A 13,912-nucleotide genomic window follows, 5' to 3' on the forward strand; every position below is an offset into this window, starting at 1 on the left:
CAATATTTTTTTTCAGGATTATTTGATGAATAGAAAGTTCAAAAGAACAGTGTTTATCTGAAATCTAATCTTTTGTAACATTATAAATGTCTTTACTGCCACTTTTGATTGATTTAATGCATCCTTGCTGAATAAAAGTATTAATTTCTTTAATTTCTTTTCAAAAAAATAAAAATAAAAATTCTTACTGACCCCAAACTTTTGAACGGTAGTGTATAATGCTACAGAAGCTTTGTATTTCAGATAAATGCTGTTCTTTTGAACTTTCTATTCATCAAGGAATCCTGAAAAAAAAGTACACAACTGTTTTCAACATTGAAAATAATCATAAATGTTTATTGAGCAGCAAATCAGCATATTAGAATGATTTCTGAAGGATCATGTGACACTGAAGACTGGAGTAACAATGCTGAAAATTCAGCTTTGCATCACAGTAATAAATTACTTTGTCAAATATATTTAAATAGTACACAGTTATTTTAAATTGTAATAATATTTCACAATATTACTGTTTTTTACTTTATTTTTAATGAAATAAATGTAGCCTTGGTGAGCAGACGAAACTTCTTTTAAAAACATTAAAACTCTTAGTGGTTTCAAACTTTTGGACTGTACTTTATATAATATATATATATAAGTTATATGTATATCTATCTATAAAACTTTGCATATGTTTTTTTTTTTCTGAGAATCATATAGGCTTTATGGCTCATGATATAGTGAGAGTATGGAGCAGAGAACACTTATCAGTTTTATTTAGATGCACAAACTGAGCAAAAACATGCAATTTTTTGCAGTTGTCAATATTTATATGCCCAAAAAGATGAAATTCTGATAGCTTATAATGTAAATCATTGAGGTCTATATAACAGTATAGCAGCATACATAAAATGCTTATAAATATCAGTTAACACTCTATATCTCCCAATAAAAATAATAATAATACGATATTTAAATCTTAGTTTTATGATCAGAGCTCTGCAGTTTTTATATAATGCAGTGCAATACAATGATGATTGAGAGATGAACAAATAAATGTTCCTAAAAAGCCTGATGGATCATATTTGATACTCACATTTTAACATGATTTTTCTATAAAATGATGTATGGATTATCAAGTAAAACCGAAGTTGCTTCAGTTCAGTAAATGTTCATCTGGAAATATTAATATAAAAGTTATTCTTACGTTTACATTATAATATCAGTAACGATTTTACAGCAAAAAGTCACTGAAGGAGGACATTTTTATAGTTATACCTAAAGGCATTTTACTTTCTAAAAAAGGATGAACTATTAATCAGATGACTGAATGCATGTAGTAGATTGTGTGCAACAGGTTTTTCAGCAACCTTTTGATTGTATTGATAATAGGCCTTAGAAATTTGCATATAAAATATGATATAGTAAGCTTTATAGGTTTAAAGGATTAGTTTACCCCCTTGTCATCCAAGATGTTTATGTCTTTCTTTCTTCAGTTGAAAAGAAATTAAGGTTTTTGAGGAATACATTCCAGGATTTTGCTCCAGATAGTGGACTTCAATAGGATACAACAGGTTAAAGGTCCAAATTGCAGTTTCAATGCAGCTGAAGAGGTCTTTAAATGATCACAGCCCAGGAATAAGGGCCTTTTTAAGGGTAGTTCACCCAAAAAAGAAAATTCACAAAAGGAAGATTTTTGGAAGAATGTCAGTAACCAAACAGATCTTGCCCCCATTTATTTTTCCTACTATGGTAGTAAATGGGGGGCGAGATCTGTTTGGTTACTGATATTTTTCCAAATATCTTTCTTTGTGTTCAGCAGAACAAAGAAATGTATACAGGTTTGAAACTACTTGAGAGAGTAAACGATGACAGAATTTTCAATTTTGGGTGAACTATGCCTTAACTAGCGAAACGATCAGTCATTTTAAAAATAATAATAATAATATACTTTTTAACCACAAAAGTTCATCTTGCACTGCTTTGCCATGCACCACGCATTATGTAAGACTAAGTCAAATGGCCTTTACAAAAAATAAAGGTAAAACGATGTTGGGCGATTTTGAAGTTTTCCACCCTACTGCAATACTTCCACCTAAAGTAAACTTCCGCATGACCTTTCCAACGTCATTACGTATCGCAGAGCAGCGCACGGCAAGCATTTGTGGTTAAAAAGTATGTACATTTCTATTTTTTAAGAAAATGACAGATCATTTCACTAGATAACACCCTTATTCCTCAGCTGGGATCGTGTAGAGCCCTTTGAAGCTGCATTGAAACTGCAATTTGGACCTTCAACCCATTGAACCCCAGTGAAGTCCACTATATGGAGAAAAATCCTGGAATGTTGTCCTCAAAAACCTTAATTTCTTTTCAACTGAAGAAAGAAAGACATGAACATCTTGGATGACATGGGGGTGAGTAAATTATCAGGAAATTTGAATTCTGTAGTGAATTAATCCTTTAAATATGACTTTTAGGCATAAGTTTTGTGGCCACAAGGCTTACAATCTATGTTCATGTTCATCCAAGCTCAGTGCTGCTATATGCTGCTGCGGTTCCTATTCACTGCATGACTCTCTTGTTTATTATATTTCATACCACAGTGGCCCTAGAAAGCGGTGTTTAAACTGATTAGACAGTGGATGCATGTAAGCACTGGTGGCCAGTGTTATGATGGCACCAGCATATAGTGCTCAGTCCCCTGTGGGCAACATATGGCATTAACCTGTGATGCATGCAGCCAGTACTAATGAAGACAGATGAGGGGAGCTGTAGTCACTTTCTGTGTGTGAGTTCATGTGGCCAGTCTGATCCTTTTCAGTCTGTATATGTACCTCTATAAATGTCACCTTTTGTGTAGGAGAGCAGTGTACATTTTTGTGTTTGAATGAGATTTTGGGATTTATGAGTTTTTATTTTCCCTTGTCACATTATGATGCCTTTGTTCTTCAAAGGCCCTACAGAAGCTGCATCTGAAGATGGTGCATTTACACACAAAAAAGTATGGTTAACACTTTACAATAAGGTTCATTAGTTAACATTCACTAATAATGATCTGCACTTATACAGCATTTATTAACCTTTGTTAATGTTAATTTCATAATTTACTAATACATTATTAAAATCTTGTTAACATTAGTTAATGTACTGTAAACTAACGTGAACAAACAAGGAACAACTGTATTTTCATTAACGTTAACAAAGATTAGTAAATACAGTAACAAATGTATTGCTCATGGTTAGTTCATGTTAACCTTATTGTAAAGTGTTACCAAAGTATGAATATAAAAATATTAAATTAGGATTAAATCTAGGTGCAATATGAAATAAATAAATATACACTTTCAAATATAAGATTAAGGCCACTCTTATGCTGTGTTTCATTTACACAGAACCAAATCAGCAGCAATCTTGTGCTGCTTTTATGCAGCATTGCATCTTCATACATTGCAGCAGACACACATCTTGTTCAGGGCAGTCATCCAGCTACTCTGTAAAAGATTTAAACTTATATTAAATACATTTTATTATTATTATTATTTTACATTTACAAAATATAATCATATTTTATTTACAATATGTAATAAAATATACATTTTATTTTAAATTTAATGTAAAGTTAATTTATGCATAATTTTACATATATTTTTAAATAATTTTAATTTGTTAAGTTATTTAAAAAATATCAAATTATAATTTACATTATTAATTTTAAATTAAATGTAAAAAATATTAATTTAATTTACAATATTATATATTTAGTCATTTTAAAAAATATTTAATTTGAATTTAGGAATTTGGAATTTAGGAAATGCATTACAAATTGTGTGAAATAGTAATTATGTTATTTTTGTTTATTATTTAATTTATTTTATATGAAATTACATTTTTATGATACTATTTTATTACACTGTTATAAAGTTGTTTTTTTAATGCTTCAACGGTGCAGTAAGCGATTTCTGAGAAACACTGTTGATATTTGAAATCATCCCAAACAAACACACCCCTCCCTTTATTGCTCCGCCCCTAAAATGCACAAACGTGCAATGCAAGAGTGGATGTCTCTTTTTTTTCATAGCTGAAGTGAAGCAAAATAAGGCTTTACGCAAAAATAAAGCGAAGATGATGAAAAAACGACAAGGAAGAACAAAAAAATGAACATACAGTACAAGAGTACCGTATATGCAAACAAGAGTTTGATGTTAGTCTCCAGCAGCACACCAGCTCCAGACAACAATGACACTCAAAACTGTCATGTTACTATAGCTAACAACACAACAGCATATCTTGGTTTTGTGAGCAAAACTAATGTTACTCACTTATGGAGCAGAAACAACGCAACCCCTGTGTTCATTTTCAGGCCTTCCTGATTAGGTCTCTCCAGCACTGAAAAGCTTTTCTAATATTAACGCGGGTTCTAAAGCTCTTTGACGAGTGGATTACTGCTGATTGACTACAAGTGTGTTGGTGATCCACTTTCGACAGCATTTCTCCGAAATTGCTTACTGCACCTTTAAGTGTGATATACATCGGGTTATATCAAAGATATTCCTTCTCTTCATTGTCTATTGGTAGTTTGCGCTGATAACAGTCCTGTCACACTGTAAATAATGTCAACTTCCTCTCTGTGGTGTTCAACAGGAGGTAGAGATGCCATCACTCTGAGTGCCACACCTCTGTGCTCTATTGACCATCCACATCAGCTAGAAGCACAAAAAACCACTAACCCACGACCTCCTGCAGGTGAGCGTGTGTAATTGTGTGTAACCAAATCTGCCATTTGCTAATCGTCCCGCCAAGAGGCTGAAGAGCTGTAATTAGCTAATTCTCTGACCAGCCCACCCCTCTTGTCCCTTTGCTATCACGCCTATCCTTCACGCACACTCTCATTGGTCAGGCCGCCTGAACGCCCAATCCCTTCCAAATGCCATGGCATTTGGCAAATGCTAGCAAATTCTCGTTCGCTGACATTCACCAACTTTTGGGGCGTGTTTTGCGGTCGGGACTGCCCCATAAATATGGATGCTGCTGTGTAAAGTGGTATTTCGCGTTTCTGTTGTCCCATGAATAAGCCGCATGCAGTGTTTAACCTTTTAGCTGAATGCTCTCAAATATGGGTCAGTAATCCAGCAGAATAGGCAGCAATGATGCAGAGGGGAGGCAGAACTAAGCTGTTGCCATCGCTGACAGGCCGTCACGCTCCTTTTCCCAGCTGGATGCCTTTGTTGTGTGTATTTTATTTGCTGGTGTGAGATTTGAAACTTATATAGCTTTGTCACTTTGTAAGAATTCAGATTGATTAATTGTAGAGTCTCATAAATCTTATAACACTTATTTTTCATGATAATCTTATATTGTAGTCCTTGACCGGGTTATTGTAGTTAACTAAATCTAAAACATTTTTGTTATTTAAAATAAAATAAACATTAATTGAAATGAAAAATATATATATATTTTTTTTATTTCAATTAGTTGCCAAGCCAAAATTTCTCATTTTAAAGGGATAGTTCACCCAAAAATGAAAATTATCCCATGATTTGTTCATCCTCCAGCCATCCTAGTAAGTAAAATGACAAGCTTCCAGTGCAACAGTCATACACATTCAACTTGCATCCAAAAAGCATTAACTTCCGCGATGTAGTACACAATGACATGACGTACATATTATAATGTTGGACATAGTAGTACATCATGGTGTAGCATAGAAAGAAGATATTTTTGACGAAATCTGTGAGCTTTCTGGCCTCTGATAGACTGCAATGTTATTACCACTTTCAAGGCTCGGAAAGGTAGACTTCTTTAAAATAGTCCATGTGACCACAGTGGTTCAACCTTAAAGTTATGAAGTGTTGAGAATACATTTTGTGAGCAAAAACAAAACAAAAATAACGACTTCATCCAACAATTGCTTATCTTCCATGTCAGTCTCCCACGCTGTTTACATTGAAGACAGTGCAGTGCTTCCAGGTTCTACGTCAGAACAACGCTGGCCAATAATGAGCTGGCTTTCTGACGTAAAACCTAGAAGGAAAATGACAGGGAAGAGAAGAAATTGTTGAATAAAGTTATTATTTTTGTTTTGTTTTTGCGTACTCGTCACTTCATAACATTAAGGTTGTGGACTTTTTTACTACCTTTCTGGACCTTGAATGTGGTAATAACGTTGCAGTCTATCACAGGCCAGAAAGCTCATGGATTTAATCAAAAATATCTTAATTTATGTTCCAAAGATGATCAAAGGTCTTACGGGTGTGGAACGAATAATTAAAGACAGAATTTTAATGTTTGGGTGAACTAACCCTTTAATACCAAGTGTAAACAAGGCCTGAGTTTTATTAGCAACCTATAGTGAGAGTTTGGCAGAGCCACTGATGTGGGACTATGACTGATGCGTTATATGGAAAAAGAAATTCAGCTTCGGTTACAGAAGTGCAAGCCGAAAGTCGCTGCATTTAGACCTTCAAAGACTAAACAAGTCACATGCAAACGGGGCATTGCGATGTATTGCACTACAATGGATGCTTCGATATAGTACCATCATGCACCCATTCAGAGAGACAAATGATCCCGGTTATAATGTTTACTTTGATGTATCCAGTTAGACCAACAAAGTTGTGACGTCATGTCAAAAAATGCGCCCATACAGATACTTTGAATAGGTTTATTATAAGCGAGATGCTTACGTTCACTCTAGAGTGTTTGCCTACTCAATTGCTTATTCATGACGCATAACAACACAGCTAAAAGTATTCTTAATATGTTGGACTTTATTGAAAGTAGCCTATTCTTACCTGTTGAAACATCCCTTTACAGGTACCAGTAGAGCTGTATTTGTGATGTTTGAGTTGGCGAGGCATGACACATGAAAGGGGCATTTGCAAAGTTTCTTTATTTTTGTAATTCCTCTAGTGTCACAGAAAGTACATACCATAAACTACATAATGGCCACGTACACACTGCAGCTAAATTCGGTTGTCAGTTCACCTTTTAGTGCTTAATCGTGCTCTGTACACACACAGTTCAGTAAAATACGGGAGTGACAACTGTATTCTACAACTGAATTTACTCCCGAAAAACAGAGGTAGTGACAACTGCATTTACAGAAATTCTATGCAGTGTGTATGGAACCGAACTGAACAACTAGTTGTTATTGACATTTTTTTTTAACGTTCATCAGAGATGTCTTTCTTCTGTATGTGTGGTGAATCACAGGGAAAGCACAAGCCTTGACTCATTCGAGTTGCCAGATCTTGCTTGAAAAATCAGCGAACAAGAATAAGCCCATAATAAACCGAAATAAATCCAAACGCTTTTTGCTGAAAATAAGACCAAAATATTGCGATTCATGTCTGCTGACTTTAATAACTCAATAAACCCGTTCGCTTTATGAGACCAGCTTAAACAACAAGCCCAAAAACACTTATAATGAGTGATCATGGCAAAACAGAAAGAGCGCGCTGTGTGAAACAGGCTGTACAAGCATAAACAAAACACGACGCCTCCGTCGACTGTGTTAGTGTGTTTAGTTAAATTGCTGAAAATAACGAGTGTTTTGTCACTGTAATATTACTTTGGCCACAATAAACCAAACAGGATAGACACCAGAACGTCGCTATGGTTTCCAAGCTGTCAATCATCGCATTTTCAAGAGTGAGTCGTGTTCCGTACACACATGTAATAATAATTTAGGGGATTCACTCCTGCGTTTAAATGCGGTTGTCACTCCTGAAACTTAGTGTGTACGTGGCCAGTGTAATCTCCGTTGGCCAAGCGCACTCACCATGGTATGAATTCTTAATTGAGCTTCACTATTGTGGTAAATGACACATTTGCCTCGTAGGGCTCCATTCCATTAGCATGGCACTAACACAATGTTCATTAATCTTCTTTGTCCCCCTGATTGGCTCAGATGACAGGACAGGAAGAGGAGGGCCATCGCCATGGGAGCAGGACACAGCTGGCAATGACAGCTTCCCGAACATGTGGCGCGGCTCCCGCCCTTGTCCAGATGGAGGCGGAGAGGAGGTGGACACACCTGTCACCCCTGACAACAGGGAAGAGATCATCTTGTGTGGGACAGATATTGTGAAACAGACTAATGGGCAGGTCAGGACCGAGGTGAAGGAGGGTCCTGTGGAAAAAAAGACAGGTTTCTGCACAAAAGCATGTTCCGGTCAGGAAATTGAGGGAAGCCCAACTGTGAATGAGGGTGAGGTTTTAGGGGAGCTGTGCATGATAGCGGAGGAGGCTGAAGATGCAGCTCTGGCTCTGGATCCAGCAACGTCTGGACAACTTCATGTGATGCAAATGTCTTCAATTACTCTCGACCAAACCGCCTGTGAAAATGTCGACTTTCAAGCCTCTGTGGGAATTCCAAGAGCTTACTTTGAAAATATTTTGGAAGGGGCCTCCATAAAGAAAATGCCTACTGAACCAAGTGACTCTTCTATTCTATAATAGGAGGGGGAACTGAAGGTCTGAAGACGCTTTCCTTAGAAGTCTAAAATGTGGTGATTTATTGGTCAGGTACAAAGCAGCTGAATAAAAATCCATAACACAATCCAGATTACATACAGTATGCAATGCTGAAGCAAATAAACCCCTTGATTGTCAATGTTTTACATCTCATTCACTGCAAAAAAAAAAAAAAAGATTTGTCTTGATTTCAAGTACAAACATCACTTTATTCTTAAACCAAGATATATATTTACTTATAGCAAAATTATTTAAAGTCCACCTGTAATCAATAACTTTATCCCTTAAAACTCATCAAGCCGAAGAACATGTTTTCAAAAGATGTAATATAAGTCTTATGTGTCCCCTGAATGTGTCTGTGAAGTTTCAGATCAAAATACCCCATAGGTTTTTTTAATTCATTTTTTTAACTGCCTATCGTTATAAATGCACCGATTCAGGGTACGCGGCCCCTTTAGATCTCATGCTCCACGCCCCAAGAGCTCGCGCTTGCCTTAAACACCATAAACAATCTTCACACAGCTAATATAACCCTCAAAATGGATCTTTACAAAGTGTTCGTCATGCAGCATGTCTAATCGCGTAAGTATAGTATTTATTTGGATGTTTACATTTGATTCTGAATGGGTTTGATGGTGCTCCGTGGCTAAAGCTAACATTACACACTGTTGGAGAGATTTATAAAGAATGAAGTTGTGTTTATGAATTATACAGACTGCAAGTGTTTAAAAAATGAAAATAATGACAGTCTTGTCTCTGTGAATACAGTAATAAACGATGGTAACTTTAACCACATTTATCAGTACATTAGCAACATGCTAACAAAACATTTAGAAAGACAATTTACAAATATCACTAAAAATATCATATCATGGATCATGTCAGTTATTATTGCTCCATCTGCCATTTTTCCTTGTTGTCCTTGCTTGCTTACCTAGTCTGATGATTCAGCTGTGCACAGATCCAGACGTTAATACTGGCTGCCCTTGTGTAATGCCTTGAACATGAGCTGGGATATGCAAATATTGGGGGCGTACACCCCGACTGTTACGTAACAGTCTGTGTTATGTTGAGATTCGCCTGTTCTTCGGAGGTCATTTAAACAAATGAGATTTATATAAGAAGGAGGAAACAATGGACTTTGAGACTCACTGTATGTCATTCCCATGTACTGAACTCTTGTTATTCAACTATGCCGAGGTAATTTCAATTTTTGAATCTAGGGCACCTTTAAGCGTTTCTTTACTCTGAAAAAAACCCGTTATGCCTTAAAATAGCTTGAATGTAACTCTACACCTTGCCTCATTTAATATACGTGGATCAATGAATATGCAAATTATTCCCATCTCCACTCGCTCACGGCCAGCTCAGAGATCCACTTGGTCAACTTAGTGAGGTAAACGCAGCAATGTCTTTACAAGTCGGACACATAACATTGTCAAGCAAAATATTAATTATCGTTATCAAACAGCTAATAATGTATTGCTAATGTTACACAAACCATGTTCTCGTTCGGCATCAGAGTTTCTCTTCTAAGAATCAGCATCCTTACAAACGCTTTGTGCCCACCGGCAAGGTAGTTTGTGACGTCACAGACACCAGAGATTTCAACCTGCTGGTTTGAGACTGTCTTTTTTTCACTGCAGTTTTAAGGAGAAAATACTTAGCAATAGTGTTGACAAATGAATTTGCACATGGTTTGTCTTAAAGCATATTAAAACACCACACAGACATATAAACATCATTAAAAACATTTTCACCACAGGGGGTCTTTAAGATAATGTGCCAATGTATTGGTCAGATACAAAGCAGCTGAATAAAAATCCATAACAAAATCTAGATTACGTACAGTATGCAATACTGAAGCCAATATAAACCCCTTGATTTTGAATGTTTTGTCTCATTCACTACAAATATATATTATAATATATATATATTTTTTTTCTTATAAAGCATTTTATCGTATTTAGCTCAGAAAACAAGACATATTCATTCTGACCTCCCTGAAAATACTTATAAGGGTTATGACCGAATACATACATGCATAGACTTGTATAAGTTATTGCTTTCTGTCCATTTCACACACAATCATCCATATGTGTAGCCAAAAAAGCGGCACTCACACCTCTCAGAATGGACTCCGCCGGCAGATGCTCCTGACTGCAAATACATCAAAAGGCAAAGTTTGAACTGCTTGTTCTGCAAAGCCAAGCCTTTTCTCTTTTAATCTCTCTCAGTATTACACATACAGGCACATTGGGCGGCATGATGCCAGCTGATGTGGCATTAGGTAGGACTTTTGGGAAACAGATGGGAGTCAGAGCTAATGGAGTTATGAGGCTTACAGTCTCTGCAGGGTGAGGTTAGTCAGGTTACCCATTCACTAGTTCAAGAATAAATAAGTGGGAGAAAATTCATTAAAAAATGAAAGCAACACTGTTAATTGTGGCCCTCTAATGGTTAAAAATAGAATTGCATGTTGCAGAAGAACACTGTTTTGGTTGTGCTGCTGCTGCTCTGCTCCACTGAGCGGATGAATGTGGTTCAAGGCACCGATGAACACGTGGATTTATGACATCAGCGGGTGAACAAATACGTTTTTTTGCTGTTGTTTTTACAACGTGATTCTCCAAAGGTTTGCTGTTTGTTTTGAATGATCCATGGTCATTAGTTCTGACAACACATTTTCATGTGCTTGCTATCCACATTATGCTGCGTTCCATTTACCTCGGAGGAGGGATGTGGTAGCTGGGAATGACGTCATACTTGAGTTGACCACTTTCCAGTACACAGGTTAGAAAACTATGCAAAGGCAAAGCATTGTTGTGGATGTTTTTTTTTAATAATTGGATTTTTTAGCTAGTAGACTACCATGAGCAACACTGAGATTTTGAGATGGATAAAAAGTGCTAATAAACAATATTTTGCCTACTACTGTTTCAATATGGTTGATTTGTTGTGCAGCCATATTGAATTCTGAAATCGGTGGGGCTGCTCATGACTAAATATTTTTCTGGTTGACTAGAAGTCATTCATTTTAAGCAATTAGTCGACTTCGCATGTTTATTATCAAACCATATAAATCATAATAAAGAGCCTTTAATGCCTACATAGCCTAATCAGTGTTCAAGCGCATACAGCTTGCCACAGCGCACCGGCAGAAGTTATGAATTTGTCGGGAAAAACAGCAAGGAGATTGCTTTAACATCTTAATAATTGATAAAACTAATGTTTTCTGTATATTCAGCCACAGTGATGAAGTTGACGATGCTGACTCATCATCTCTGCAGTAGTGACATAACCTGAGAATGTTCATTTTCCATTTGAATTTGTTCGTTTGAAAGTAGACATTACACTTTCTTTAGATATATTTTTCATGTCTGTGAGGCAAGTTTAGATGGAGTTTCAGTTCTTTTTTTTTTTTGGCATGCTCAAGTTCACAGAGAGAGACTACGGAAAAAGCGCATCCTGCATGCTTTCATTATTTTAAAAAAGCACAATGTTTTGTTGTTATTGTGAGTGCACACAAATAAAAGTAGACTCTTGACAGATTCAAAAGATGTATTACTCTTATCTGTATGACCAAAAATTAAGGAGTATTTTCGGTGCAAGTGTTCGCGCCGGCACCTCCATGTTAGTTGTCATGCAGTAAGTGTGCTACTATTCAGCTTTCACACTGCCCATATTTTTCTTGGTTAACTTTAAAATGAGATGATGTGCCATATTTGCAGTCAATGAATGATAGGTCAGCATTTGGATGTACTGAAATTACCACATAGACCAGGGGCCAGTTGCATAAACCACTTAGACTAGTCTTAAAATTTAAGACACTAATGTTTTTCTTGAAGAGTGGTCCTAATTTTTTAAAGTCTGTTACATAAAAAGGTAGATTGGTGTAATTTGAATTGGAAAAATAACATTGATTACCCCTTGGTTAACTGCAAGTTGGTCAAACTAGTTCTTAAGACACAGTCTTAATATAGTGACTAAGTTTATGCAACTGGGCCCAGCTGTTCTGTTCGATCTGTCCATCAGACTACTTGGCCGTATAAGCCTCTTCTCGTCGACTAACAGTTAGTCGACTATTAGGGGTAACCCAAGAAATCAGAGTTGTTGTGGTTCCCCCGAGTATCCCAGTTGCAACTCACTTGCTTGGGTGTTCCAGTTAAAGGACTTTCCCACTTCCGAGGACAAATGGAACACACTAGGGCTGCATCTGAAAACTAAGGCAGCTGATTTGTTGCCTCGCTGCCTTATAGGCAATGACTTTGTAGGCAGCGTTTGCGCATGAAGGTACCTCACGAAACTGATTTCAGACAAACTTCTGTGGCAGCATAACAGTTTAATGATCTACAGCAAAATAGAGCGAGCTTTGGTGGTTCTGTAGAACACAAATGATGATTTTTAACTGCAACCGTTGTGGTCTGTCAGTCGTATAATGCGTGTCAATGGGAACTCCATCTATAAAAGTAAAAAAAACATGCACAGACAAATCTAATTTAAACCCTGCGGCTCGTGACAACACATTGATGTCCTAAGACATGAAACGATCGGTTTCTGCAGGGTTTAATTTAGACTTGCATGTTTTTTTGACACTTATAGATGGAGTTCCCATTGACATGCATTATACGACTGACAGACCGCAACGGTTGGAGTTAAAAATCATAATTTGTGTTCTACTGAAGAAACAAAGTCACCTACATCTTGGATGCCCTTGCGGTAAGCAGATAAACATTAAATTTTCATTTTTGGGTGAACTATCCCTTTTAGAAATTGAAATATTGTTTGGTAGGCTTACTGAAGAATTAATTGATTCTTTGTAAATTAAATGCATGAGGCTTCCAGTGTCATTCATTTCCAGTTATTTTAGCTGTACAAAACAGCTTGTTATGCTGCTTGATATTGCAAACTGGTATTTCTTACCATATTATTTAAATGTATTGTCATATAAACACACTGGTTTGTAACGCAAATAGTTTTTCTGTTTACTGCACTTTGTTAGTCTAGTTTACCTATAGCTAATAAATGAATGAGAAGTCTTTCACTTTCACAGAAAGTAGCTTAATTCCATGTTGCAAAATAAGGTGAATATAAAATGTAAAAGCAAGAGAAAGAATCAAATCGTTCTTGTGTTACAGTGCTGCATGATGGGTGGGCCTGCGTTGTTGGATCTCGCCACAAGTAGGAGGCAAAACTTTTGAGTTCGCCTACTGTCATCTCCACCATCACCTGTCATAGTCCCCTGCTGCCACTGACTACCTTTCACTCTAGTACTGTAAAACTGCTTAACTAGGACTAAAATCAGAAGTTTGACGTGACACACCGATTGACTCCATGGTGCACTGCCTCTCATATTGCCTGCAATCTCCCTGCTGCCTCATGGCAGGTCGTCAGTCACTGTCTTCCCACTGCTACACATATTCTCCAGCTGCTTTTTCTCGCTCTTTGGTCCTAT

The 13,912-nt window shown here is 36.6% G+C and overlaps 1 protein-coding gene across 3 annotated transcripts in view; it reads left to right on the forward strand.

Moving 5' to 3' along the window:
• Window positions 1-9,417, forward strand: part of ccdc149a (coiled-coil domain containing 149a) — a 36,405-nt gene extending 26,988 nt beyond the window's left edge. For 2 of the 3 annotated variants that reach the window (XM_067401352.1, XM_067401354.1), the window contains 2 exons: window positions 4,624-4,725; window positions 7,892-9,417. In XM_067401352.1, the coding sequence (XP_067257453.1) occupies window positions 4,624-4,725; window positions 7,892-8,439 (650 nt within the window). In that variant the 3' untranslated portion in view covers window positions 8,440-9,417. The remainder of the gene's footprint in view (window positions 1-4,623; window positions 4,726-7,891) is intronic. The other variant, XM_067401353.1, reaches the window with a different exon arrangement.
• Window positions 9,418-13,912: the final 4,495 nt, after the last annotated feature.

The sequence above is a fragment of the Chanodichthys erythropterus genome, chromosome 11 (assembly GCF_024489055.1).
Source record: "Chanodichthys erythropterus isolate Z2021 chromosome 11, ASM2448905v1, whole genome shotgun sequence".
Lineage (NCBI taxonomy): Eukaryota > Metazoa > Chordata > Actinopteri > Cypriniformes > Xenocyprididae > Chanodichthys > Chanodichthys erythropterus.